Raw genomic sequence first — 25,201 nt, 5'->3', positions numbered from 1 at the left:
TCCTGGCTAAGCATCAGTTCGACCGTCACTCAGGGCAGCTGGCTCATCGAAAGGGCCGTATGCAGGCTTCTGCGCATGTGTGCAGCTTCTCATCTAGTATGCCGCTGGTGGGTGACAAGGGCGGGGAGGAGAGGCACCCGCTCTGGGGTTTCTACCACTGCGGACTGTCTAAACCACTTAGACAGTGTTCCCGCCTGCAAAACTGTTACTCCCATGCCTGCCCGGGCCAACAAAAGCCCAGGTCCTCCTTCCGGGCTGCCCTGCCTGGGGGATGCCTGGGGCCCCGTCAGTGGCTCCATGCAGGTGTGACCTGCCCTCCTCCTCTGTCCCTCTCCAGTCCCTACTGCCCCCATAGCACCTCCCCACTGTGTCCCCACGACACATTTATTAACTTGACTTTGCATGTCGAATATCTTTTCCTTTTAATTAAAAAAAAAAAACAGTTACTGTCACAAGGGACTCCAGAAATACATGCTTTTGACACTGGGACCCGCTTTCATGGACAGGTTCATGCAGTGGAGACCCCCTCAGCTCCTGTGCCCATGGCCACCGGGAAAGGGCTGAGCACGGTGTCTCTGGTTGGCTGGAGCTTCATCCAGAGCTTGCTGGAAGGTGGTTGGCAGGCAGAGGGGTCCTCCTTGCAGCCTCCTTCCACGGGGGATGGAGGCGGAGGGTACAAGAGGAGGCATTTCAGCTTCGCCAGCCTCCGCTGCCTGTGAGGCTGTGGGCACATTATTTAAACCTAACACAAAGGAGGTTAACGATTTGAACTTGGATCCCACAGTAGCCCAGTGACACATCAGCAGCCGTGAGGTGGATTTTGGCAGGAGAACCGCCAGCCTGGAAACCGCCCCTAGACAATCCTGTATTGTTAGATCCACAGAGAGAATACACTAAATCCCTTTATACCAAATAAGAGTAAGTAATTATACCAATATAAACAGGGCCTCTGACCCTTTCATTTTATTAAAATGGCACGTAAATATTAAAACAGCATACTGATTGCATCACCCTTCCATCAGCCCCCAGGTGTGTCGTGGAGGAGTGGCGTGTGGGCTCCCTCCTGGAACCCGCAGACTCAGGCATTGAGCAACTCGTGTTCTTTATCGGTTTTTCCCACGGCGTCAGGATTTGATAGCGGGTCCAGGTCAGCAAAGAGGCTGAACCAGGCAGTCAGGTCCGAGGCAGCCTTGGCAGGCTCTGGGGAGAGGAGAGGAAACGTCAGCCCAGCTGCCTCCAGATGGCCACCTCCACTGTGCTGCCTGTCGGGGGTCCAGGTTCATCTTGAAAAGGGTGGATGCTCAGATCAGACAAAGGCCACTGTACTTCAACTCTAAAACTAGTTGGCCCTGACCAGGTAGCTCAGAGTGTTGTCCTGACGCACCAGGGTTGCAGGATTGATCCCCAATCAGGGCACATACAAGAGGCAACAAATGAATGCATAAAGGAATGGAACAACAAATTGATGTTTTTCTTTCTTCACTACCTGCCCCTCTCCAAGATCAGTAAAACTAGTCAGGGAATTCCAGGTCCCTCTGCTTGCTGGCCGAATAACATTTCTCAACCATGGTGTAAAATTCAGGAAAGACGGAGCTCTCATGTCAAACCCCACCTGCACCCCGACCCCTGGGGTGTCCATAGCCCACGGAGTTGCCCAAGACCTCACACCCTGCCATTCCACCACAAGCAGGAGGAATCATAGCTATTTCAGAGATCTGACTGCATGGCTGAGGAAGCGGTGGGCCTTCCAGTGTCCACTGAAGGAATCTTTCCCAGTCTGCTGGGCCACGAGAAGTACCGCAGCCATTCTTGAGGACTTCAAAGCTACAGGCCCAGAAGGGGGTTGGAGCCTAGGCCTGGGAGCTCAGGGTCACTGCCTTCTGCCTTGCTCATCCCTCTCCCATCAGGCAGGGGAAGGAGCCCTTGACACGTCTCCCCTTCTCCCACTGGCTCTAAATCATCCTCACACTCCTTCAGCCTCAGCGAACTGCTCTCTTCAGCTGCTTGCACTGGACCACCTGCCCGAACATCCTGAATACCACAATTACAGAGCCAAATTGTTTCCCAGATGAGGAGAACATTTTCAAAAGAGTGCCTGATGCAAGCAATTTCTACATAAGTTGGGGGCTCTTCTCTATCTAAATCGTTCCACATGAGAATCTAAGTTCATTGGCTTGGGTGACCCACGCTTTTTTTCCTTCTCCAACAGGCGGGAGTATCAAAAGCACCAAGAAAATGTCTCTTTGACAGGTTATCCTTCTAGCTAAGAGCAGCTAGGAATGTGCTTGCCATCTGGCTAGAAGGAGTCTCAGAAAACCTGGGTGGGACACGTTGCTACAGGTGGTTCTGCTAGAGTGACGGCAGAGGATTGATGGGACTGTTCCGCCAAAGCAGGACCTTTTTCCATCTTTTCATTGAAATGGCACCTGACAGTTGGCAGTATACCAATCATGTTATACTTCTGAGTCCCTGTCTTTTTTTTCTGTCAAATCTCTGGTAGGTATATTACTTTTACTTTTTAATCCTCACTTGAGGATATGGGTATTGAGGATGTAAAGAGAAACATCAATTGGTTGCCTCTCTGGCTCATACGTGCTCTGACGGGATCAAACCCACAACCTAGGTATGTGCCCTGACTGGGATTCGAACCTGCAAACTTTTAGTGCATGGGACGATGCTCCAACCAACTGAGCCACCCAGTGAGGGCAATATATAACTTTTTAAACTTAAATATTTTATTGTTCATGCTTTAGAGTTGTCCCAATTTTTCCCCCTTTGACCCCTCCACCCAGCCCACCCCCCACTCCCACAGTCAATCAATCCTCCCATCGTTATCCCTGTCCATGGGCCATTCATACATATTCTTTCACTGTTCCCTTTGAGGTATATTACTCTTTAATGAGATAATCAATGCATCTCTTATAGAGCTAAAACTACTGTAAGCGAGGCTAGTTAGTAATATGCAAGTAATTACTGTGTAACATTAACTGAATTCTATGTGCAATTAGCCCTCAAGGCACTTGGTCTGATAAACCGAGTTATTTTAATTATGATAAAGCAAGACTTGAGACATCTCAGTATAGTTTGGTTGGGGGTGGGGAATAACTTTAAAAAAAAAAGGAGTAACTTTAGCCATATAGGAGGTCACATGAAGAAACCATATGCAGTAAGACCAATTTAGGAGGATTAATCTATGCTTGATAGAGAATATCAAGACATCTTAAAGATAGCTCCAGTGAAAACACACTACACACTCACTTCCCCTTCCTCCCAACCTCTGGCAAAGGTCTCAGAAGGCCCTTAGAGAGTGGGTGTGGCCCCGCCGAGGGAGCCAGGGGCTTGTGCTTCAGGGCAACCCTATGTTCCCCAGGCCTCCATTGTTGGAGGGAAAACCAGGCACAACTCTTTGCACAACATGTAAAAGCACATCGTGGGAAAGGTTTCTCACGATACCAGCCACTTCCTTTAACTTCGTGTGGTCAGCCCAGAGAAAGTGGGTGATGACCCAAGGAAGAGAGACAGCTGCAAATGCAGGCAAGAGATCTCCAGTTGAGCGGATGTTCTCCGGGGCTTTTTTCAAAAGAGAACAGATCTCAAGACCTTGAAAGGCCTTCTCTGGACATCTAAGAACCCTGTCTGACTCCATCTGAGAAGCACTAATTAAATGCCTTTTTGGTGCTGGCGATGGTACCTTCGGCTAAAGGTAGCATACCTCCGTGGCCTTGCCTACTTTGCTGTTTCTACCCAACCTTGGGGAGCAAGCAATCACAAGGAGGCAGACATTTGATTCCTTCTCAATAGATTCGATAAAGGGAATCATGAATTAGGATAGTAAAAGCCAGGAGAAAAAGTCAGAATGTACTCTCTAAGATCATGTAAAATGCTCCACCCTAGTAGCAGATGCTACCAGGGAAATCAGTAAAGAAAGACAGAAAATTGGGTTAGGTCAGGGAAAAGCAAGGTGGCAGTCATTTCAGGGGCATAAAACACTGTATTACCTTTCACTACAGGGCTGTGGTCATTTGGACCTTTGGTGCAGGCCATGGCGTAGGAGGACAAACATTTCTCTCTGACCAGACTAATGTTCAAAACCAGAGGTCGTTAGACAGAGGGAAGAGCAGCCCACCACGCTCCTGTGGCCAGGCACAGCCATGGCTCTCCACCACGGTGGCCTCCCAGGACGGGGAAGAGGGCGGTGTGACGAGACGGACCTTCTCTGGGGAGATCAGACAGAGATGACCATGCCCAGGTCAAAAGTATGGAAAAGTAGGGGAAGGGCTAGATTTTGAAACACAAATGAGAAATTTCTGAGGTTAAAACATTTTTGCTTATAGCTTTAAGTCCATTTTTTCTTCTCAAGGAACATCATTTCATGGTCACACCAAAGATTAGCAGCAGCATTCCAAAGAAATCAAGTGCTTGTTTGTCCCAAACAGAAAATGTGTAAAAAAAGGTGAACACCATTAAATGTAGTCCTGAAACTAGCAAACCAGTCTTCTCTACTCCCAGTATGATCCAATTCATTTATTTTCTACACAGCTAGTTTAAAGTGGGAAACCTAGTTAACGCAGATAAATGCATGGCAGTCCAGTCCACATGCACTAGGGGAAAGAAAGCCCCGCCCCTTTGACGGCGGTCCCTCCTAAGGCACTTAGCCTGTACAGCCCAGCATCCCACAATGCCCCTTGTACTCTGCCTGCCTGTCAGGACTAAGAGGCACACGGCAGTCCTGGAACTTCACCATGTGACGCTTCTTGGGACATGTGCTTTAACTTTATATGTATCTTCTCAGAGACAAGAAATCATTTCTTTTGTCTGCTCCGCAACCTCTACTGCAGTCTGGGTCCATCGTTGACTGCACCGTGGCGGGGTCCATCTCGGCTCACACTGGGTCCTTCTGCTGGGATGCTCTGGCCACAGTGTTGTCGGCAGAGAAGCTTTGGTTTCTGAGAGGGCCCTCGTGCGGCATCAGGTGTGCAAGGCGGTGAAAACAGTTCTCAGCGAGAGAGTTGCCCAGTGCATGTTCCGAAAATGATACGATTTAATGCTGTGCCCCTGTGCTGCTGTTGGAACAAGGGACTTGTGTATGGAACCATGCCACTTTGTCCGTGCACATTGCCGTCCCAGCTCCCAGGGTCGTGAGCCCTCGAAGGCAGAGACTATCCATCTTTATACCCTTCAGAGCAATGCCTCGCGCATGATGGGTGTCGGGCCCGCTCCCATTGAAGAACTCTCTCAAACCGTGAGAAACACAAGATGCGGTAAGAGATGGCAGAGCGATGCTCGGCACAGTGGATGCAGAAACACTCCCTGGATGAACTGTTTCACTTTGGGCAAGTGGCATACAGGCTTCTCTATGAAGGCTAACGAGGGACCAATGAAACAGGGGGCCTGTGGCCTACTTACTGGCACTAAAACAATGAAAACCTATATGAGGGTTTAAAAAGCACTGCCATTCATTAAAGGTACTTGAGCGTGTAGTTAACAAACTTCATAAACAACCAACAGCACCAGATTTTGAGGGAACTTTCTGGGATGATGGAAATATTCTCACACTGGGCTCTGGTGACGGCTGCAGAATATAAATGTACCAGAAATCCATCAAACTGTCTGTCCTCTCATAATGGGTGAATTTTATGGCATGCAAATTACAGCGCAATGAAGCAGACTTTTAAAACAAGCACTATTTAGTGTGATCCAGGAGTAACACAAGCCCCCTGGCTCCTAGGAAGTTGGCCTAGGAGTGCTTTGCTTCTGGACCCAAATTGCACGAGCAGTGGTAAATGGGGGAAGTTGAAACTGCGGTTCTGTGGTGTGCAGTATAAAGCTGAAAGAGGGAGCGCCTAACGGGTGGATTGTACCTTTTCCCCTATAACCCTCTCCCAGACGCCGAGTGCAGTCAAGGCCCGCTTGTGCTCGGCAGAGCCCTGCAGCCAGCTGGCCGCTCCTTGGCCTCCCAGAGCAGCGGTCTCAGCAGCCCCATGAGCCACCCACTGCCTGGACGCGGGCGGGGCAAGGGTGTGGGGGCCAAGACTGACCTCCTTGAATCGGAATCCCTGGGAGCGCGCCTAGGAAACTGTTTCAACAGCCCTTTAACGATTGTTAAGCAAGTGTAAGTTTGGGAGGCAAGAGAGATGGGCTCCATCTCCATCAGAATCAGGGCCATCTTGGCTAAAGTCAGAGCTGCAATGAGGAGATAGGCCATCCTGGGGAACAGGAGGGGTCCACTTCAGAACCCCACCTCCTTCCTCCTGAGCTGTGGCAGCTTGAAGCTCTCTGACCTTGCAAGCTCTCTGACCAGGTTCGGGGAGGCCCACGCTTCCAGAGGGAACCTGGACTGACTCAGCGAAGAGCCAGGTGAGAGGCCTGGCAGTCTCCCTCCCTGCCTTCTGGGTGCTACCCGATACGGTGGGTGGGAACACAATAAGAAAGTTCCTTCCACTTCAGAAACATGCACCGCATTCATTTTTTAAGAAGGGGCCACAGAGAACACTGGAAAGAAGAGGCAGGTTCAAAGCACTGCACGTTTCAGAGCATAAAACGGAAGATGTTTCCAAAGGAGGCAGGTCCACACGAGCTCCTTTTGCTTTGTGTGATGGGCATGTTCCCGAAAGGTTACGCATGAATACAATGTCTGTATATCAAGTCCTTATTGTAAAAGTGCCAGAAAGGCAACTCCCATTTTCAAACCTATCATTTAAAGGACTGTAATGGCAGATTCCTTCTAAAAGACATGACATGTCTTCGAACTGGGTTCCTTTGCAAAACTGAGAGTTTTTGTACTCTGCTCACCTCAGGGGCCACACAGGTGACAGCAGAGGATACCAAAGTGGGGAGAGCCCAAAAGCACCCCTCTTTGGGGACTAACAAGACGGGGACAGTCTGCCCCAGAGTTTTCACAAAGACATGGGGCATCACTGGTCTCGTGCGTGTCCTGTGGTGTGAAGCAGAAACAACAGCCAGCCGGCCCGGTCCTGCTCTCCGCTCAGGACAGCTGTGCGCATCCCTCTAACAGCCTGACGACACGTGCATGAAGGGGAGAAAGCCACTCCCGTGACACTAGCTATATCTAAGCTCAGCTGCCATTTCACCCTTGATCATATCACTTGGGGAGTTATTTAGGTGCAATACAGGTAATTATGGACAGAATGCTAAGCCAGATTTCAAACGTCCCAGGTTCTGTCAGGAAAAAAATTCCATTTAAAGAGAACTTAATGTGGCTAACATTCCTGTGATTGCCGTCAATTCTCTGCTTGGTGTTAGTTGGCTGAGGTGTTTTTAACACCAAGGTCAGAGTAACTGAGTCAGGAGGCGGCTGCTGAAGGGTGGGGGTGGCCAGTGCCGAGTGCTCTGAACAAAATGACTATCCGAGCTCTCCGTTCCTTTGGTACGTCAACCATGCTACCCATTTGCAGGAAACACGCATAAAATTTTATTGGAGCAATCCTGCCTCCTTTACTTACATAAGGGAAAATATAAATCAGCCAGAAATAACACTGGCCAGCTAGAGCTGCAAGTAAAGCCAAAATAACACCAAGCAGAGGAGCACTTTACCGTGAACTTCACCAGCCCGGACAGCAGAAGCCCAGGCTGGTCCAGGGAGCTCTGGGACAGGGCGGGCAGTGCAGGGGATGGTGGCAACACCCCAGCCGTGCTGGACAGGCACCAGGCTGCTGGCCAGAGTTCCCAGCTCTGAGCCCCAGTGCCCACACCTGCAAAGGGGATGAAATCCCTGCCTCATCGGGTTGTTGCATGGGTAAAGTGGGATCTTGGAAGCCAGGGGGTACGGAGGCTAGAGAGCCGGCCCTTAATACATCTAAGCTGAATCTGGAGTTTTGGAAAGCTCAGCAGTCGTCGGGACCAGCCCTTGACAGTATCATCCTCAGGTTCACACCTCAGAATTGTTTTTCTTTTTAATTTTTTTATTTGCTTATCTTTAGAGGGGAAGGGAAGGAGAGAGGGAGAGAAACATCAATGTATGGTTGCCTCTTGTGCGTCCCCTGCTGGGAAGTGGCCTGCAACCCAGGCATGTGCCCTGACTGGGAATCGAACCACGATCCCTTAGTTCACAGGCCCGTGCTCAATCCACTGAGCTGTGCCAGCCAGGGCAGGATCATCTTTCTTTTAATCTAATGTCAATGTCAGTTGCTCTCTCCCTCCCTTCTTGCCATCCATCCATCCATCCATCTATCTGCTGCTCTTTAAGCATCTATTGTACTCCAGGCACTGAGCTATGTTCTAGAATGTGAAGGCAAGCAATGCAAACAGGAGCTCTGCCCATGACAACCTAAAGTAAGAGACAGAAACTGAAACCAACTTGACAATGAGGTGAGGTAAGGGGAGTAATTAAGGCTGGGGTGTGCCGGAACGGGGAGAGCAGGAACATCTAATGACTGCCATGGCCAAGCAGTGGGGGTGGGGGGGAGGAGGGCAGGGTCAAAGGAGGCTGTCTGTGTGAAACCACACTGAAGTTGGGAAACCGATGCACGAGAAGTCAGGCCTCCTTTGAGCAAGCACCATGGATATGTAGGTAGGCAGCGTGCTCTGGGGGGAGGGGGAGCATGTGTCCAGGCCCAGTGGTGGGGAGAGCTGGGCGCACTGAAACCCGACAGGGCAGGAGCCCCGCCTGCTGACATAACGCAGGGCTCTCAGGCAGAACGATGTCACTATGTCAGGGAATGGGGTGGAGGTGTGGGCAGTAGGGAGACCAGGGCCAGTTCTGGAGGGCCTTGTGAGCCAGGCAGAGGAGATCAGACCTTACACGATAAACTGCAACAACTTGGCATGCTTGGACTGCCTCATCTACAAAATGAGGGCCCACTGGATGGCCATCAGGGGTCCTTGTATGGGCTGGTGAGGTCACTCCAATCCTGCAGATGTCTGAGACCGATGGCCACTCCTCAGCAGGGCTAGGTAGTGCTGCTCCTTTGACAGAACCAACAATTCCACTTGCTCATGATGAGAGTGACTGCTCTGCCTTCAAACTATCTTTAAACAGGCCCCAGCCCTCCCTGTCACATTACTCCATGGGGGTCCCAGAGCTACCAGTTGCCTGGAGCCAGGCTAGGCCAGGAACAGCAAGAGGGGAGCTCTGGTCGAGGAAGGGTGAATTTGAGGGAAACCGAAGCCTGACGTTGAATGGGTCTTAAATGGAAACCCACCCCGATGGCAACAGCACCTTGGAACTGGGTGAAACAAAAGAATACCTGGAAGGAACATGGGGCGGTGTGTTTGTGAGAATCTGGGACCAGATTCCTGACTTCTGTTTGCAAAATTCTCAACTGAAAGATGTCCTGGTGCATTTATTGCGAGCATCGGTGTCTGTTTCTAAGTTCCCTTTAGGGTGGTGGCGAACAGGGAGGAATGCAGGACGAGGCCCATCAGCCTGCCTGTCTCCACCTCGGGCAGCGGCTCGCTGGCTGTCTTCCCACCCACTTCAAGTGGCCTCAGGAAGAGACAATGTCCTCATCACTACACGACACAGGAAACCCCAGCCCCTATCATGCAGAAACTTAGAAATCCTAGCTAACATTCACTCCTTGTTCAAATTTTCAGCACAATTTGATCCTAAATATAAGTTGCTTTGTTTTGCTCTCCTAGGGCTTGAAACGGTGGGTGGGATGGGGTGGGATATATAGGTTCTCTTACTAAATTCCCTTTCCTTTTTATTCCCCTGGAGGTCAGCCACCTTGATGCATCAGGGTGACACTCCAATCAATGAGCTACCCAGCCAGGGCCTCCACCTCAACCTTCTTGACACTCTGACCCTGAGGACGCAGCCCCACCTGGCCCTCGCGGAGAGTATGGACAACGGGGACCCTGGCCGCAGTGCGTATGAGTGAATGTGCAGGCAGCAGTGAGCACAGGCGACGATATTGCAGACAATCTCGACTTCAAACAGTCTCCTCTGGAACACCCCCAACTCCCGTGGTTGACAGGGGCCCTGTCTCCCCACGCCTGCGTTCTTCTTCCATAACAATCAGCTGGTCATTACCAGTCCTGCTCCTCTGGAAGCCTCCAGGGAGAAGCCTCCTGGGCAGTCACGTGGCCATCACAGACACGGCACCGAGAGGTTAGAGGCACGGGTTCCTCAGTCAGAAGGCTCAGGTTAAAGATCCAGCCGGTCTCCTACCAGCTGTCTGATCTCGGGCAGATCAGTCAGCCACTCTACACCTCAGTTTCCTGGGCCTTAAAATGGAGATGGGGGAGCACCTGCCTGGGAAGAGTGTCGTGAGGACTGAGTTGCCACAGAAGTGCACAGGACAGTGCGTGGTTCTGCGTGGGCCACGTGGAGCGCTGGCAATGGCTGGCTCAGCCACTGCCAATGGCGGATTCATAGCATCTCGGTTTCAGACCTCTCAGCATCTCTGAAGTGGGGGTTCACGTGGGGAGGGGAAGGCAAAATCGGCTTGTGGAAAGGTGGAGGGCGCACCTTTGGACGGCTTGGGTCTCGCCTCACACACCATTTAGTGAGGCATATTAACTCCTCATCTTGCAGATGAGAAGGCACAAGCCCCGCGACCGGCTGTCGCAGAATGAGTGACAGGAGGGGCGGGGTCTGCAGGATAAAAGGCAGCCTTGCATTCCCCACTGTTTGTTTCGGGTTGAGCGGAGGGAGCCTTTCTACTCTGTGTCGAGTCTGACTACTTAGTTATTTCAGTAGTTATGTAATTCGGTTTTTGAGATGATGTGGACATTTAGGGAAAGCAGTTTCCATAGGAGGCATCAAAAGTTGAACAGTTACTGAGATGCTTTTGCATGAATTCATGTGCTAGATGGATTTTGGTAGACTATGGATGCAGTAAAAAAAAATCAGCAGCCAGTGTTTGTTTTTTTCTCTTTTTTGGGGGGCAGGGGTGGTGAGGGGAGTCCTGACGAAAGCATAGAATGCGGCTGTAAGCACATCACAGGATCAGTCATCAGAGCAGGGAGCCTGTTCTTTATGGGCACCACATGTTCCGAAAGGTCCCCGAGTCAGGCAGCAGCATCAGGGTGGAACTGTGGCAGCCCCTGCTTGGGGTCTGCTGGTGTGGTGGAAGCTGAATGGATTTCCTGTTCCAGGTTGCGTTTTTTTTTATGTCATTTTGAGTTCCATAGATATTCAGTTTGTAGCTGTGGGCATGCAGAGGAAATTCAGAGGTTACAAAATAACTCCTTTCACGTTGATCTTGATAGAACCATAGGGGAGGAAAGGAAACTTGTAGCAGCCAGTGGGTCCTTTTAAATGGTAAATCTGATCACCTTCATGCTCGGCCCAAGATGCTGTGATGGGTCCCAGGTTCTTCCAAAGGCTATGAGGCCTTGAGTGGCCCAGCCTCTGTCTCTGCCCTGAGTGCCCTTCCCCCTTGCTCTGTGGGCTCCAACCACAATGCCCTTCCTGCAGACCCTGGGCCGCCCCAGACTCGTCCTTCCCTTTAGCACAGGGCTCATCCTCTCACCTGCCAGTCATGGCTCAGATCTCATCTTCTCTGGTCCTGCAGTCTGCCCTACCCTGCAGTCCCGCAGCCCCGCAGCCCTGGCTCTATGCTTTCTTTGCTCTTTTTTCCCTAAGGACTGACCAAACTACATCTTTTCTTTTCTCCATACCATCAATCAGTTTCTAACTGACAGTGTTATTTGCTTCTTTGTCGTGTGCATCATCTTCTCTCCATTGGATGTGAGCTCCAGGGAGGCAGAAGCCTTGCTTTGTTCTCAGGTGAATCCGAGTGCCTGGCCCTCAGAAGGACCCATCAAGGATTTGTTGAACAGACGAGAAGCCTGTTGAAGTGCTAGTAGGGTGGCAGCCCGAGGGAGACTGTCCATCTGAGAAGTAAATGGCCTCCCTAGGAGGGCCTCTTTTTCTCTTTCTACAGTAGAGCTTGTACCTCTTGTGCTGCCAGAACGTCTCTCTCCTTAGACCCAAGCGTGCTTCTGGGCCTTTCCCTTGGACTTGGGACAGGGCTCAAGTGCAAAACCCTGGGTCGCTGCTGTCGTCACAGCTCCTGGGCATGGCTCCGGGGGCCCTTGAACTGAGATCTCACCCTGCCTGCTTAGGAAAAAGGGTGCGGAGCGGCGACTTCTCGGCTGTTGGAGCACTCACCAGTGTGTGGCACAGCCACCCTGGCTAAGTGGGAGCACTGACACCACAGCGGGCTCGGTGGTGCCTCCGACACGTGAGGCCTGAGTGGGGTGCACCGTGCAGCACAGCCAGAGGGAGAGCTGAGCTGCGGAAGCCGCCCCGGCCTTCCCACTCCCCCCCCCGCAGTAGTTAGCACCTCCACCACAGGTGGGTGGGGTGGGACTCCAGTCATCGCTGCCTCGGCTTATCTGGAGCTCGGTGAAAGAGACAGTGAAACTCAGAGGTGAAGCCCAGGGCAGAAAAGTATTTTTGGATTTACCCCTCTTATCTCTAACTTCATATCTGAGAAGAAATGAGATGGCTATAAAATAGGACTCATGAAGGAAGATAAAAGGGATGATGTATTTAAGAGGAAAGAGTTTCTTGTCTTGCTCACCGGTTCTTGGTGTGTCCATGATCTCATCTTCAACGAGCTAAGATTTTTTTTAATAGCACATAATTACTTAATCATTCCAGCTCTGCTGTTTGCTCTCAGCTTTAAGTGCCAGATAAACAAGGCGTTTATTAAGGAGATAGTCTAAATTCAAGGAAAAACCAAAATAATTTGGGAACTGCTTAATACTATCTCGCAATTAAAACAACATGAAAGGAGAAAGAAAGTGTTGAAATGGTAGAAAATGGTTTCCTTCCCAAGGTCTGGTTGATTAGAGGCTCAAAGTTAAAAATTTAAATTCCACCCTGAGACTTGGTTTCTGCATCCTTCATCCACGCAGTTCCCAGGCCAGCAATTCTCGGTCAGCACCCGGGCTGCTGGCAAACCCTGGCATACCCTGCACCCTCAGCAGTGCTTCTGACCCTGTGATCGGGGTGGGAACTCTTACTGCTGTGGCCAAGGACAAGGTGGACTGCGGGGGGCAGGGGCGCCGGGGATTGTCGGGGAGAGCATGTGCTTCCGGTAGGAGTGAGATGGCTGAGGTCAGAGCGCCAGCAGGGTGGGGGTCGGCCAGGATGGGGATCCAGCAAGAGCAACATAAAACTGAGTGTGGGAAGGGTCGAGAAGCCCAGTGCCGTGTCAGCTGGCACTGAGAAGGCGGGTCTGTGGGGCTGTGAGGATGTGGGGAACTCTGTTCCACGGAAATGTACAAGGGGGCTCAGCGAGGGTGATGGCTGGGCAGCAATGGCCAAGCCGCCTGGGCCCTGATGGCGAAAGCAATCCGGCCCTCTCCCGTGGGCCACAGACCTGTGTAAAACCCAAAGACAACGAGACCGAGCTCCACCCCTGCTCACACTTTCTAAGTAGGGACTGTTACCACAGGAAGAGCATTTTGAGGGGGAATGGAGTTACAACACTGCAATGTGTCTTAAGGCCCAGATGCCATTCTAAGACTGCAGCTAAAAAGTCACTGGATGTAAAAGAAAATTACAAACATGAAACAACAAGCCAAAAAGACACTCAACATGAAACAAAAATCAGAAACCAAAAAGACAAAGAAAAAAGAAATAGGCTTATGGATTTAAGACAAAACAGGAGAAAACAAAGAATGAACAAACCAACCAAAAAACCTCAGTTCAATCCCTGTAGTACATACCTTGTAGCGAGGCCTTTAAGTCTTTCATATTTTGGTCTAAAAGCTGCGAAGGAAGGAATCCTGAGCCTGTCTGGGGCTTGGAGTCTGGCTCTCCCGGGGCCACCGCAGGTGCCGGCTCCTTCAGCCGACTGTCTCCAAACACAGCGGCCCATTCCTTGCTGAATTCGCCCTCTTCCAGGGAAGAGGCGTTGAAGATCTCATTCAGCAGCAGCAGGTCATCTTTGTCAGCACCTTCCAGTTCCGTGGTCTCTGCCATTGGGCCCAGGCAAGCTGATCGAAGGGAGAGAGCACAAAACCCATCACCACCAGGGGTCTGAGTCCTCAGGACTTAGCCTGCCCTGCCATCCAGGACGGCAGAGGACCCGCCCCACACCCTCACTGGCCCTGGGAAGACAGGGAAGTGGAGGATGTCAGGAAGTCCAGTGATGACCAACAAAGGCACCCTAGCCCCCTTTCTCCTTCACTGCAACCCGACTACACAAAGCATCGGTGGGTCTGGTTTGCCTGAAGGCGTGAATGAAAGGCTGACACCAAACAGGGCAAACCATGGAACCACCTGGAAGGTGAGCTCCACAGCTCTGGAAGGTGGGAATGCACATGAGACCAGAGCAAGAGCCCCTGGACCACCTTTCGCCTGCTGTGTGACTGCAGCCAGGCCTTTCTAACCCCTTGGAGCCTCTGTTTTTCATCTATAAAATAATATTCGTAATGCTTGCCTCAAGCATTCTTAGAGGGCTGTCAAGAAGCTCAAGAAGAAATAACTTCACTGCCGGCCCAGCAGGAGGACTTTGAGGAAGAGGGCCATTCTTACAATACGAACATGGACGAAGCACTGAAGAGTGAATACAAGGAGAACGGGGGCACTACCACCAGAAAATCCTGGAAGAAGACCTTACGTTGGGTTTTCTACCTATTTTGAGAACCGAAGGCTGATGGTTTTATCAACCGTGGCTTTGCTGTGGTAGCCCACTGCCACCAGGCAGCTGCCAATGCTTTTGTGCTGAGCCATGAAGAGAAGGAACGATGACAATTTATATTTTCTCAGAGCTACATGGCAATTCTGAAGCTGTCCTATTAAGTGAGTTTAACAGGTTTTCCTCAAATGGATGAGACAATTACCAAGTGAGGGCTTTTTTTAAAAAAAAAAATGTTTATCTCTGTCAGCTTAACTGGATCTACTTTTCACCACAGTTTCTATAAAGATCTACAGATTGTGGGGATTTTTGATGTGCTGAGCAGACTGGCTATAAATCAGGGAGGGGAGGCGGCCAGTCACTCTCGTATTACTGTGGTTTGGAAATAACTGGCACAGTATCGCGTTAGTCAGACGGCTGTCTAATTTAAGCATTCTTATTGTTTGTGTTATCTCAGAACTTTGCCCCGCAATGGAGCCTGTAGGGGTGGTGGAGAGAAGATGTAGGCATGTGCCCTCCCTCTCTCCCCCTCCTGGGCATCACCCTTTTTACATCCAGCTTCACTGAGGTCTGTGCTTCCTACTTTCAGCTGGGACTGAAACGTCCAAGCCTTTCCCCGTGGTTTACTTTTTTGGCCTGACAGAAACCAGATGATTGCTGAACGAGACCCAGTTTACAGGGAACCCATTCAAATCGATGTGTAGACCCCAGAGGAACAGATGGCTTTAAACAGCATTGGAAGTTATGGGTGTTCTTCCTGAAGTCACTTCACAGTCCTCTGCTAAGTCAGACCTGGCGGGGGAGGGCCGCCCCTGCCTTCCTGCAGATGTCAATCCAGGGAAGATCACGACCAACATCAGCAACAACAAAACAGATAATACGCCCTGAGCCTTCCGGAAACCACCGCAGACTGGAGAAGCCCCAGCTCTGTTTCCCTGTTCGGGCTTTGTGTGACGGCCGGTGTTCAGAGTGGACTGCTGGGAGTCTGGCCAACTTAGCATCCCTCTCTTCCTTTTCTTGTTTTCCCTTTGGGGGAACACCTTCTCCCATGATCCTAGTGTGATACCACTCAGAGCCTCATCTCGCCTCATCCCGGGATGACATGTGACCCCGGCTGAGTCCTGGTGACTGACACAGGGGTGGGCATAGGCCAGAGGCTTCCGTGAGTCTGGTGTATGGGAGCCCGAGGGGAGAGGTGCTCTCTTTGGGATTCCAGGTTGTAAAGATGCGGCTTTTGAGGGCCCCAGGGACGAGGGAGCCACGCACGGAGCGAAACAGCATCAAGAGTGGGAGAGAGACTCCTGAGAACACTAAGCCCCTGGGTCCAGCCTTGCTTAAGGCCAATCTACCACTGTCACATGGACTAATACCCAATATAGTCATTGCTTTTCTTTGTAATTTTAAAGCTAAACTATTTAGAGAAGGGTCCTACGATTTCCAACCAAAAGCTTTCTGACTAACACACGCTTAGTGACAAAAATAAGAAAAGGACCCGTGGTGAGGATGACATTGTCTAGAGCTTGCTCAGAACGAAGTCTGAGGTCTACCCTCAAATTTGGCCTATTGCTCCGTGTCCCGGTTTTTAACAGCGAAAGCAGGCTGCACAGTGGACATTTTCTATTTTAAGGGAACTTACTACTTAGCTACGAGCAATGAAACTGGCACTGACTTGAACCAGAAAACAGGGAAACCTCCCGCTTATTGCCCTGATAATTAAGATGCTTGAGATTACTCTACATAACTTGTAAGAAAAGCTTAATTACAAGCAGAAAAGGACAGGTTTAGGTCTGTCACCAGACACGTCGAGACGTGACACTCGTCCGTTGGCTCTTAAGAATCACGGTATCCTTTTCGTCGGAAGAAACTCAACTCGGCTCTGAGAAAACGGGGACACACACGGAGCTGTGATAAGCTCTCTGAGAGAAGCCCTAGTGGGAGCTGTACAACTGAAGTCACAGCTGCTGCCCCAGAGGCGAGAAACAATGGCTCCTGGGGTGTGGCATCCTGTCCTGCTCTCGCCTTAAAGGATGAACCAAGGCCGTACAGCCCACGGGTGTCAAACCCGCGGATCCCGTCCCAAGCCCCCTTCCGGCTCTTGAAAGCTCTCAAGTCTCCACGTTTACTTTTCAGTGACCCAGCTACAGATGTCACTATAAAAGTGAAAGCCAAAGGACGGCTGCTCCACTTCTCACTTCTGGGCCTCCAACCCTGCGACCCTCTGCACATGCCCTCTCCTGTCCAAGATGAGCCCTCCCTGTACCTCCCACTTGCTTTTGGGAGACTGCCCATTGGTGCTCTGCACACCACTCAGCTCCAGAGTCTATAGTCTTCCTTTCTCGAAGGCTGCTTCTCCCGGCCCCGGAGACGTGCGCACAGCCTGACGGCCGTGGATCCACACTGGATGTTGCTGTCTCCCCGGACCCGCTTCACACCACTGCTCTGGCTTCTTTTTCCTTCTACGCAGTCACGCTCCATTTGCCAGCACTCTTTTCCCACCTGCCTGTAATCGAGTTCCTGCTGCCATCACACACCGAAGTGGCCTCCGGAAGGTGAGCTCCTCCCGGCCAATCCCAACCTCCTTTGCTCAGGCCTCTGCCTCCGCAGCACTTTGCCCTGTTGCCCACTCTGGAAATGCTGCCATCTCCTGGGAGTCCTCAGGAAGGGGCTCTCTCGGCTCTCCTCCAGCCTCCTGACAGTACTTCCCCTACTGCGTCTTCCCCCTCGGGTCACCATTACGGTTTCCTCCTGAGCCATCCTATCTGCCTTCCCTTGTTCTCTAGAATGGCTCTTATTTATTATCATGGTTCCAATTGCAACTGGGAAGGTCCTCAAATCTCCATCTACAGTTCCAAGTTTTTAAAAACTCTGATGACAAATCCCTGACAGGGTGACCCTTTGGGGGTTGCCCGTGGGCAAGTCTGCTGGCACTTTCATAGAAGGCACTCTCTCCACCCCACCATACACCTTTGCTCAACTCACCTGTGAGATTACCACTCAAAACCTTCAATGGCTCCCTCTGATGGCTGAGTATTAATGCTCCTTACAGTGGTATCAGACCTCTATGGACTTCTACTGCAGCCTTTCATCAAGACTGCCTTCGGGGAAGCCTGGGACCTGGTAAAATCCACTGCTCCCCATTTCTCAACTACGCTCCCCCTTCCCTTCTGGGGACCAATGAGACGCCCTACGAGGATAGTCACACACAACCGAGGGGGATCTCAGAGATCGTCTCTTCTCATGCATTTTACAGATGACGAAAAGACACATGCTCAAGGTCATAGAATTTATTACTTACAGATTGGCTGGCTGGAGGCCCTTGGACTACAGATGAGGATGTTTTCTCGACACTACTTTCCGTTCAGAGCCTACGAAGGGTCTCATGGACAAACTGGTATTTAAGCTTTGATAGTTTTGAGGGTTTCCAAGGTGAGAGGGCCCCACTGGCAGCCTGGCGGAGCTCTTGGCTGCAGGTGCCATGGCAGAATGGCTGAGAAACCAGAACCACTCAGCGTGTCTGCCTGGCGCTGCCCAAGCGTCCACAAATAAAAGCCCTGCACCCCCTGGGAAAACATTCCTTGGGAAAATTGATCCTGAACCAATGAGCTCTGACTGATTCTGACCCAAGGAGTTTTCAGTGAGTGAAAACTGACATACAGAGGAAGCTCTCAAGTTCAGAGTGTGATGACAGAAAGCTCAAGTGGGAACGTGGTGGCAGCCCCTCAGGTAACATTTTTGGAACCATACCGACTTTCATGACCTCAGCATAAATCAGAAACACGCAAGGTGGAAACATAACTATGCAGACCAAAAACGAGAGCACAGGAAAACAGATAAATGTCACCCGGGGCACCTTCATGTGTGTGAAACAGGAAGGCTGTTTCTCTGGTTTTCTCCCTGGTCCCCACTCTCGGTGTGATGACTAATTGCCAAGGCCACACGCTTGCATCTCACATGAAAAACCCCAAACACCAACACTATCCTCACATCACCCGAAGGAGAGTACAGGAGGAAAGGTGGGTAGGAAATTACCTCACAGAAATGTCTAGCAAAAGCATATTCTTCATCATAAAAAGCTCTGGTAGCAAACTGTACTTGTTTGGAATTTCAGAATAATGCTTCTAAAACCTCCCTTCAGCTGCAAAAGCCAGAGATAATAATAAGGACATCTGAAGATAAACCCACTGTCTTGGAAACACAGACACGAAACAAACAAATAAAAACCACCCCCCTCCACCTGAAAAAAAAACCCCACCCAACAGGACGAGACCCTGAATATGCTCTCCAGAAAGACTTTTGTGGATGGTTCCCAGCCTGCTCCTCCACTGTAGCATCAGATCTTAACAAGCGAGCAATCCTCCTGAAAAACCTGGCACTGGGGTGGGTACATCTGCCCAGAATACGGCTGACTGTGTGGTGACCGAGTGAGGACAGTGCTGGTTTTAAATGCACACATGCCCTGGCTGGGTGATGTGGTTGGTTGGAGCATCATCCTATATACCAAAAGTTTCTGGATTTAATTCCTGGTCAGGGCACATACCTAGATCGTGGGTTTGATCCCCAGCTGGGGTGTGTACAGGAGGCAACCAACTGATGTTTCTCTCTCTCTCTCTAAAGTCAATAATTATATATCCTCAGGTGAGGATTAAAAATAAAACATGCACCATTGTTCTATAGCACTTCATCCATGGACACTGAAGGAGACAGGGAGAAGGGATTTATTTTTTAAAAAAAAGAACGAGCTTAGCACTTGCCACACTGTGTGAGAGGAAGCGATCGGATTCCTACTCAGCTGTGTGCGGAAACCTGCAGGAGAAGGTTCTGAATGACTGAGGAGGACCTAGGCCCGAGACAGAAACACATGCTGTTGCCATGGACGACAGGTTCTCACCCAGGCCTTATGGGAGCTGCTGACTGAGCTTCTCAGTCTTTCTGATGTTTGGCCGGCATTTAGAATTGTTGCGTTTGGATGTAGTAAACAAGGAAGTCACAGGAGACAAATATTTCTACTGTAATATAGACAATTAAAAGTCAAAAAATTGCTTCAGTGGGCCTTGTCCTAGAGAGGGATCTTTTGAGTGAGACCAAGTGATGAGATTCAGGTGAATTCACCTAACTCTCTTTGGCTTAAACCACCTCTTTCTGTTCAGTTCTCTGATGGTAATTTTTTGGTTCAACTTAGAGGAACACAAAGACTTCTACGGGTTTTAAGCTGTGAATTGAGGTTGGGACTGTTACCTGTGGTCACGAGGTGATGTCAGAGCTACTTTCAAGTATCTCAAAACACTGATCAGTTTTTGTTTTCAACTTAAACCATTTTTGTAAACTGGCCAAAGATTAGTTTTCCATTACATGATCTATTTAGTCGAAGACAACACATCTCACTAGGACACTGAACCAGTGTGATTTCCTGGGCAACGGCTCCTGAAGAGCTGTCTCCTTGCTCTTGTCACAAGCAGTCTGCTTTTCGATGCCATTATTCCTCAGCTTAGCCATGACTTGTCTGCCTAACAGAATTACCCCCGGGAGGGGGCGGCTCGGAGCAGCAGGGTGCTAGAGCTTACAGCCATCCCTGGATTAAGCGCTTTTAATTTCTGGATTGTTTAATGTCCTGCATATTATAATCAGTGTTTTAATTCAGGAGTTGGGCCTTTTGGCAGTTTTCCAAAGGGCACGCATTTTGAAGTCAACTAATTAAATGAGCGTTCTTTTCTTCCGTTGCCCCAAGTTCTCCGTGCACTGACAGAATGTTTTTATACTCGCGGCCGTGTTAACGTTTACGCTGATGCTACCTTAGGGGTTGCCAGTGAGGAGAGCTAGGGAGTGGGCAGGCATGGCTCATGAGGAAAGAAGGGCTTTGTGGGTTGCCAGTGATAAAAGGAAGGGAGAAATCACGTGACACTGCATTTAACCACAGAAATTTGTAAATCAATTTTCCTGCCTGAGGAAAAAAAACACGCGTCTGGGGGATAGAGCACATTTCACTTCTATCTTTAGAGGTAAACTGAGCACTCAAGAAAAAAAAAAGGATATGAGCCGCTAACCTGTGAAACAAAGATTGTGACTATAAACCAACGACATAAATGCTGTTTTGAAATGCAGCATTTGAAAATGCTGTGACTATAAACCAACGACATAAATGCATAAATGCAGAAGTGAAAAGACGTCACCCTTATTTCAGTATATCTTTGCACGTGCTTTGCAGGAAGCTTATGAAAGTGAGCATAGCTCAGGCAGTGGCATCTCTGATTTAATTCTGGGAAGGGCATGGTTTACTGGGTCTGTGCTGCCATTACTGACTCAAACAAGTCAAAATGCAAAACCGAAACCCTTTTTGTGTATGAGGGGAGAAACTCGAGAACACAGACTCGTATTTGCTGTGTCTGTGTAAAAAGGGCCGGAAGGCTGCGAGGGGTGGGGGTGTCGGAGCAGAGAAGGGAGTGGGGCGTAGCAATGGGAGTGAGGGTTTTCTTACTGTGCACATGTTATCATCCCTTTGTTTTTTGTACCAATGTGAATATGCTGCGTATTCAAAAATTGTTTTATTTTAATAATGAAATTAAGTGGAAGACAAAAATCAAAGATCAAATTACATATACAAGAGGTTGTGAATAGGAGAAATAACAATATTCCTTTCAAAATAAGTTGAAGCATATGTAAGATTATAAATACATCTACTAAATGTTAAGATTTGCTAAAACTACATGGTGGGCACCTAGTGCTTAATATAGCATAGCCTTTCTTTTTTAAAAAAAAGATTGCATTTATTTCTAGAGAGAGGGGAAATAACGGAGAAAGAGAGGAAGAAACATCAACGTGTGGTTGCCTCTCATGTGCCCCTAGCTGGGGATCTGGCCCGCAACCCAGGCATGTGCCCTGACTAGGAATCGTACAGACAACCCTCTGGTTCACAGGTTGGCACTCAGTCCACTGAGCCACACCACCAGGGTGTCATATTACAAGCTTTATCTTGCCTTTGTAAGACTGAAATATTTCCCCTTCCAAAGAGTAATCTATAAAAAAAACATTATTCCATCAAATTATTCTATCCTTAAGTCAAGGAGGAAAAGTTTTCATGAAAATGGAGGCCATGTAAATATTGCTTTCACAACCTGGTATGATTTCAATATTTATAAATAAGTAGTCATTCTGATCAAATATACATGGACATTCAAAAACAATTGCACAGTATGTTGCCTGGAAAAAGAGGAAAGCAGGTTTCTGTCCTCAAAGTTACATTTCATAAGCCCTAGAAACTTAATGTCAGAGTTCTGCTGCTTTTCCTTTTTTGAATAAGCTTTAACCAATACCCTCAGTTTTCTAGATTTTCTTCCTCTCACGCTCTGTGAATTCAACCCAAATCAAGCTCAGAATGAGTCAGGAAAGCCATTGGCTGCAGTTAACTGGAGTCTGTAGGACGACCTTGCCCATTTCAGTCCTGCAGGAAAACCAGAAGGCCAGGGCAGAACACGTGTCAGTTCCAAAGGCCAGGTGTACTCTGGAGTACAGCTCAGAATCTCAGGGGTATTCGGGCTCCCATCAGGAGCACGGAGAGCAAATGTTGTGCCGGGTTGCACACACTCAGTTTCTTGGGATTCCTTAAGACTACACATGTCTCATACAAATCCATGGCTCTGGATTCTCTCTGGCTAGTTATTGGTAAAGGATTTTAGGCCTGGTAAACTTGGGTGTGGGACCTAGCCGGCAAACTCTCTGAATTTAACTAAAGTTCAATGGAAATGCAACATAGTATACCATCAGAACAATATTTCTAGTCCCCCCATCTCACCTGCTTAGCGCCCCTATGTCAGAGACCAGAAAAGACCCTTGACATACATGGTCTCCTGTCCTGACAATAACCCAGCAAGACTGTTCCTATTGGTTCCATTGAATGAAGGAGAACAACTGAGGCTGAGAGAGCTTAAGTATGAACCGAATCCCTTAAGGCCTTAGAGATAACTTATGATCAAACCAGTGTTCAAATCCAGGCCTGTCTGGCTGTGACAGCCATGTTTTCTCTGCTACAACACACAACCTTTGACATCACGACTTTGTGCTTTAGTGGTTTGACACTGTGAAATTAATTGCACTAAGATGACAGAGACATACACTACTATGTGCTTGAGCATATTTAAGTTCATTTATAAAGACAAACGACAGTCACCTATGGAAAAGATAAACATAACATTTTCCTGCTTGGAAAACCAGTATTAAAAATTAAATTATAACCCCAAAGAAATGTATAAATCTTACCACCTTCCTCGGGTTTCATGCTTAATAGTTCATCTATTAGTTCGTTAGAGGAGGGGAGAGAAAACAAAAGCATGAGTTCATTTTAGTTTGGAAGAAGTTTGAGTCAAACTATTAAAATTGAACCACTCTCTTTAATCTGGATTACCTGAGCATATGTTATGCGTAGAGCTTTTGTCCAAGGCGGATAAAACACTTTTTTCCTCTTCGGCTGTAAATACAAGGCGCAGTTGGTTATCACCAGTGCACATGGTGTGCATGCTCACACAGTCACGGTGTGAGGAGTTCACACGGCTTGGGGAAGAGATGGCACCCACACACTCACTCCTGCAGAAGCAGCGGTCCTCACGTCCCCTCCACGCAAGCCACTGGCTCTCAATGAACACTGTGTTAACAGCCCCAAGTCTTTGCTTTGTTTAGGAAAAAACCCACATGACACTGATCTAATGATGGTCCTTCCAAGGACAAATGTGCGACTGAAGTGACTATTACTTGATGGTGCTAATGAACTTCAGCCATATGGGCCTGGCTAAAATAAAGGACAGGTGACTGAGTAAAAGGTGTCGATCTGTAAAGGCTACATGTTGCATGATTCCAACTGGCAAACATTCTAGAAAAGGCAAAACTATGAACAAGTAGAGAGATCAGCGGTTGCCAGGAGTTTGAGGGGAGGGAGAGATGGATAAGTGAAGCCACGGGGAACTTTTTAGACAGCAAAACCATTCTGTATGATACCGTAATGGTGGATACATTATACATTTGTCCGAACCCATAGGCTATGTAACACCAAGAATGAACCCTAAAGTAAACTATGGAGTTTGGGGGATAAGACTTGTCAGCATTGGTTCCTCAGCTGTAACAAAGGTGCCACGCTGGTGGGGGGTGTTGACAATGGGGGAGGCTGTGCACGTGTAGACACAGGGTGTGTGGGAAATCTCCTCAGTTTTGCTGGGAACCACAAAATGCTCTAAATAATAAAATGTGTGTGTGTACGTATGTAAATATACATGCACAAGCACACCCAATAGAACAGCCTTAAAACTTGGTTTGCTCATATGAACATCAGACTTCCTGCAAGTCACAGAATAAAAAATGACACTTCCTTTTAAAGGATCCCATTCTGTGTATATATAAAATAAGATGATCAACATTTATAGTCTCAAAATATTATGCAAATGCCACAAGCAAGTAAACATACTGCACAAAGAAAAATAAAATGTGGCAGTCCTGTATTGTCACCAATGGCATGAATATGTGATTAATGTGTTAACAGATATGCAACTTGAATACAAATATAATGAACTGGAGCTGACATTTTCCCACAGAATTAAATTTTTTTTTAATCTTAAAATTTTAAGATTACCCTCAACATGATTCATGCTGTCAGTACCCAAGGGACGCTGAGGCTGGAGAGGGTGGAGCAATAGTCCGAGAGTGCTCACGTGGCCACCGGGGCCAGGCCGGCCTGCCTCTCGGCCTGACTCCCTCGGACCTGCTCCTGGCCTTCCCTTGTTTACAATCTCCACCCTGGCTGCTCCTCTTGCTTTGACAGGTCTTACAACAGCACTCCACTTAGCTAGTTCCCTGATCCCTCGGACAGGTGATGTCCCCCCAACACATGTCACCAAAGCCAGAGTTGCCCTGTTCTCTGTAATTGTTAGATCAGCCCCTGCTGCCCCCCCGCCTCTGAGCCCTACCCCGAGTGCTCTGACTAGGCCGGGTGAACCGCAGCGGGCCCAGAGCCCAGGGCTGTGCCCACCACAGACACGGCCCTCAATAAACTTCTGTTGAACAAATGAACATGAGTCAGTGAAGGTGTCCATGTGTGAATGGATGATAGGAGCCAACCTAGAGAAGCAAACGAAAAGCAGTGAAGTGGGAGAAGAGTAAAGTAGGTGAAGCAAGTGGCTGGAAACGTAGAAAGGAAAACAGAAGGACAACAGGGGGTGGAGAAAAGGAAGGGAACTTTCAGAGTCGTCTGTGCCTCCTCCCATGTCCCAGAAAGGCCAGGCGCTGCAGCAACGGGTGGAGCAGGGCAGATGCAGACGTCTGGCTGGGAGGGCCGGGCTGAACAGAGGGTTGGGGTGATTGAGGTCTCCATGCACCAGCTGTAAACGACTCCCCTGAATCTCTGAGGATTTTAAGTCCCAGCCAGGGGCTCAGCATTACATCACCTTCGTTCTGCTCCAGTTTGCCATTCCCTCTAGTCCTTAACGAGAAGAGGAACCATTGAAAGAACTGGCAATAATGGCAGAGGACAGGGAGAGCCGACAGGCAGCTCACAGCCCTGGTGTCTTCTACCAACGCTCTGATGCCTCTTCTGACCACTGGAGGGTGGGCACATGAAGGGATCTGGGGTCACTCCTTGCAGAATGGGCCCAAGCACCACCTGA

General features: G+C 49.2%; 1 protein-coding gene across 8 annotated transcripts in view; it reads right to left on the bottom strand.

The window, feature by feature from the left end:
• Positions 1 to 926: 926 nt before the first annotated feature.
• ICA1 (islet cell autoantigen 1) overlaps positions 927 to 25,201 on the bottom strand; it is a 135,864-nt gene continuing 111,589 nt past the window's right edge. For 7 of the 8 annotated variants that reach the window (XM_037046397.1, XM_037046400.1, XM_037046399.1 and 4 more), the window contains 4 exons: positions 22,957 to 23,019; positions 22,812 to 22,844; positions 13,648 to 13,917; positions 927 to 1,200 (listed from right to left, as the gene is read on the bottom strand). In XM_037046397.1, coding sequence (XP_036902292.1) covers positions 1,079 to 1,200; positions 13,648 to 13,917; positions 22,812 to 22,844; positions 22,957 to 23,019 — 488 coding nt within the window. In that variant the 3' untranslated portion in view covers positions 927 to 1,078. The remainder of the gene's footprint in view (positions 1,201 to 13,647; positions 13,918 to 22,811; positions 22,845 to 22,956; positions 23,020 to 25,201) is intronic. The other variant, XM_037046404.1, reaches the window with a different exon arrangement.

Source organism: Sturnira hondurensis, unplaced genomic scaffold (genome assembly GCF_014824575.4).
Source record: "Sturnira hondurensis isolate 20B ecotype Veracruz unplaced genomic scaffold, ASM1482457v3 Scaffold0005252, whole genome shotgun sequence".
Taxonomy (NCBI): domain Eukaryota; kingdom Metazoa; phylum Chordata; class Mammalia; order Chiroptera; family Phyllostomidae; genus Sturnira; species Sturnira hondurensis.
Note: the sequence above shows the minus strand (reverse complement) of the source record. Positions and strands in the feature narration are given on the sequence as shown.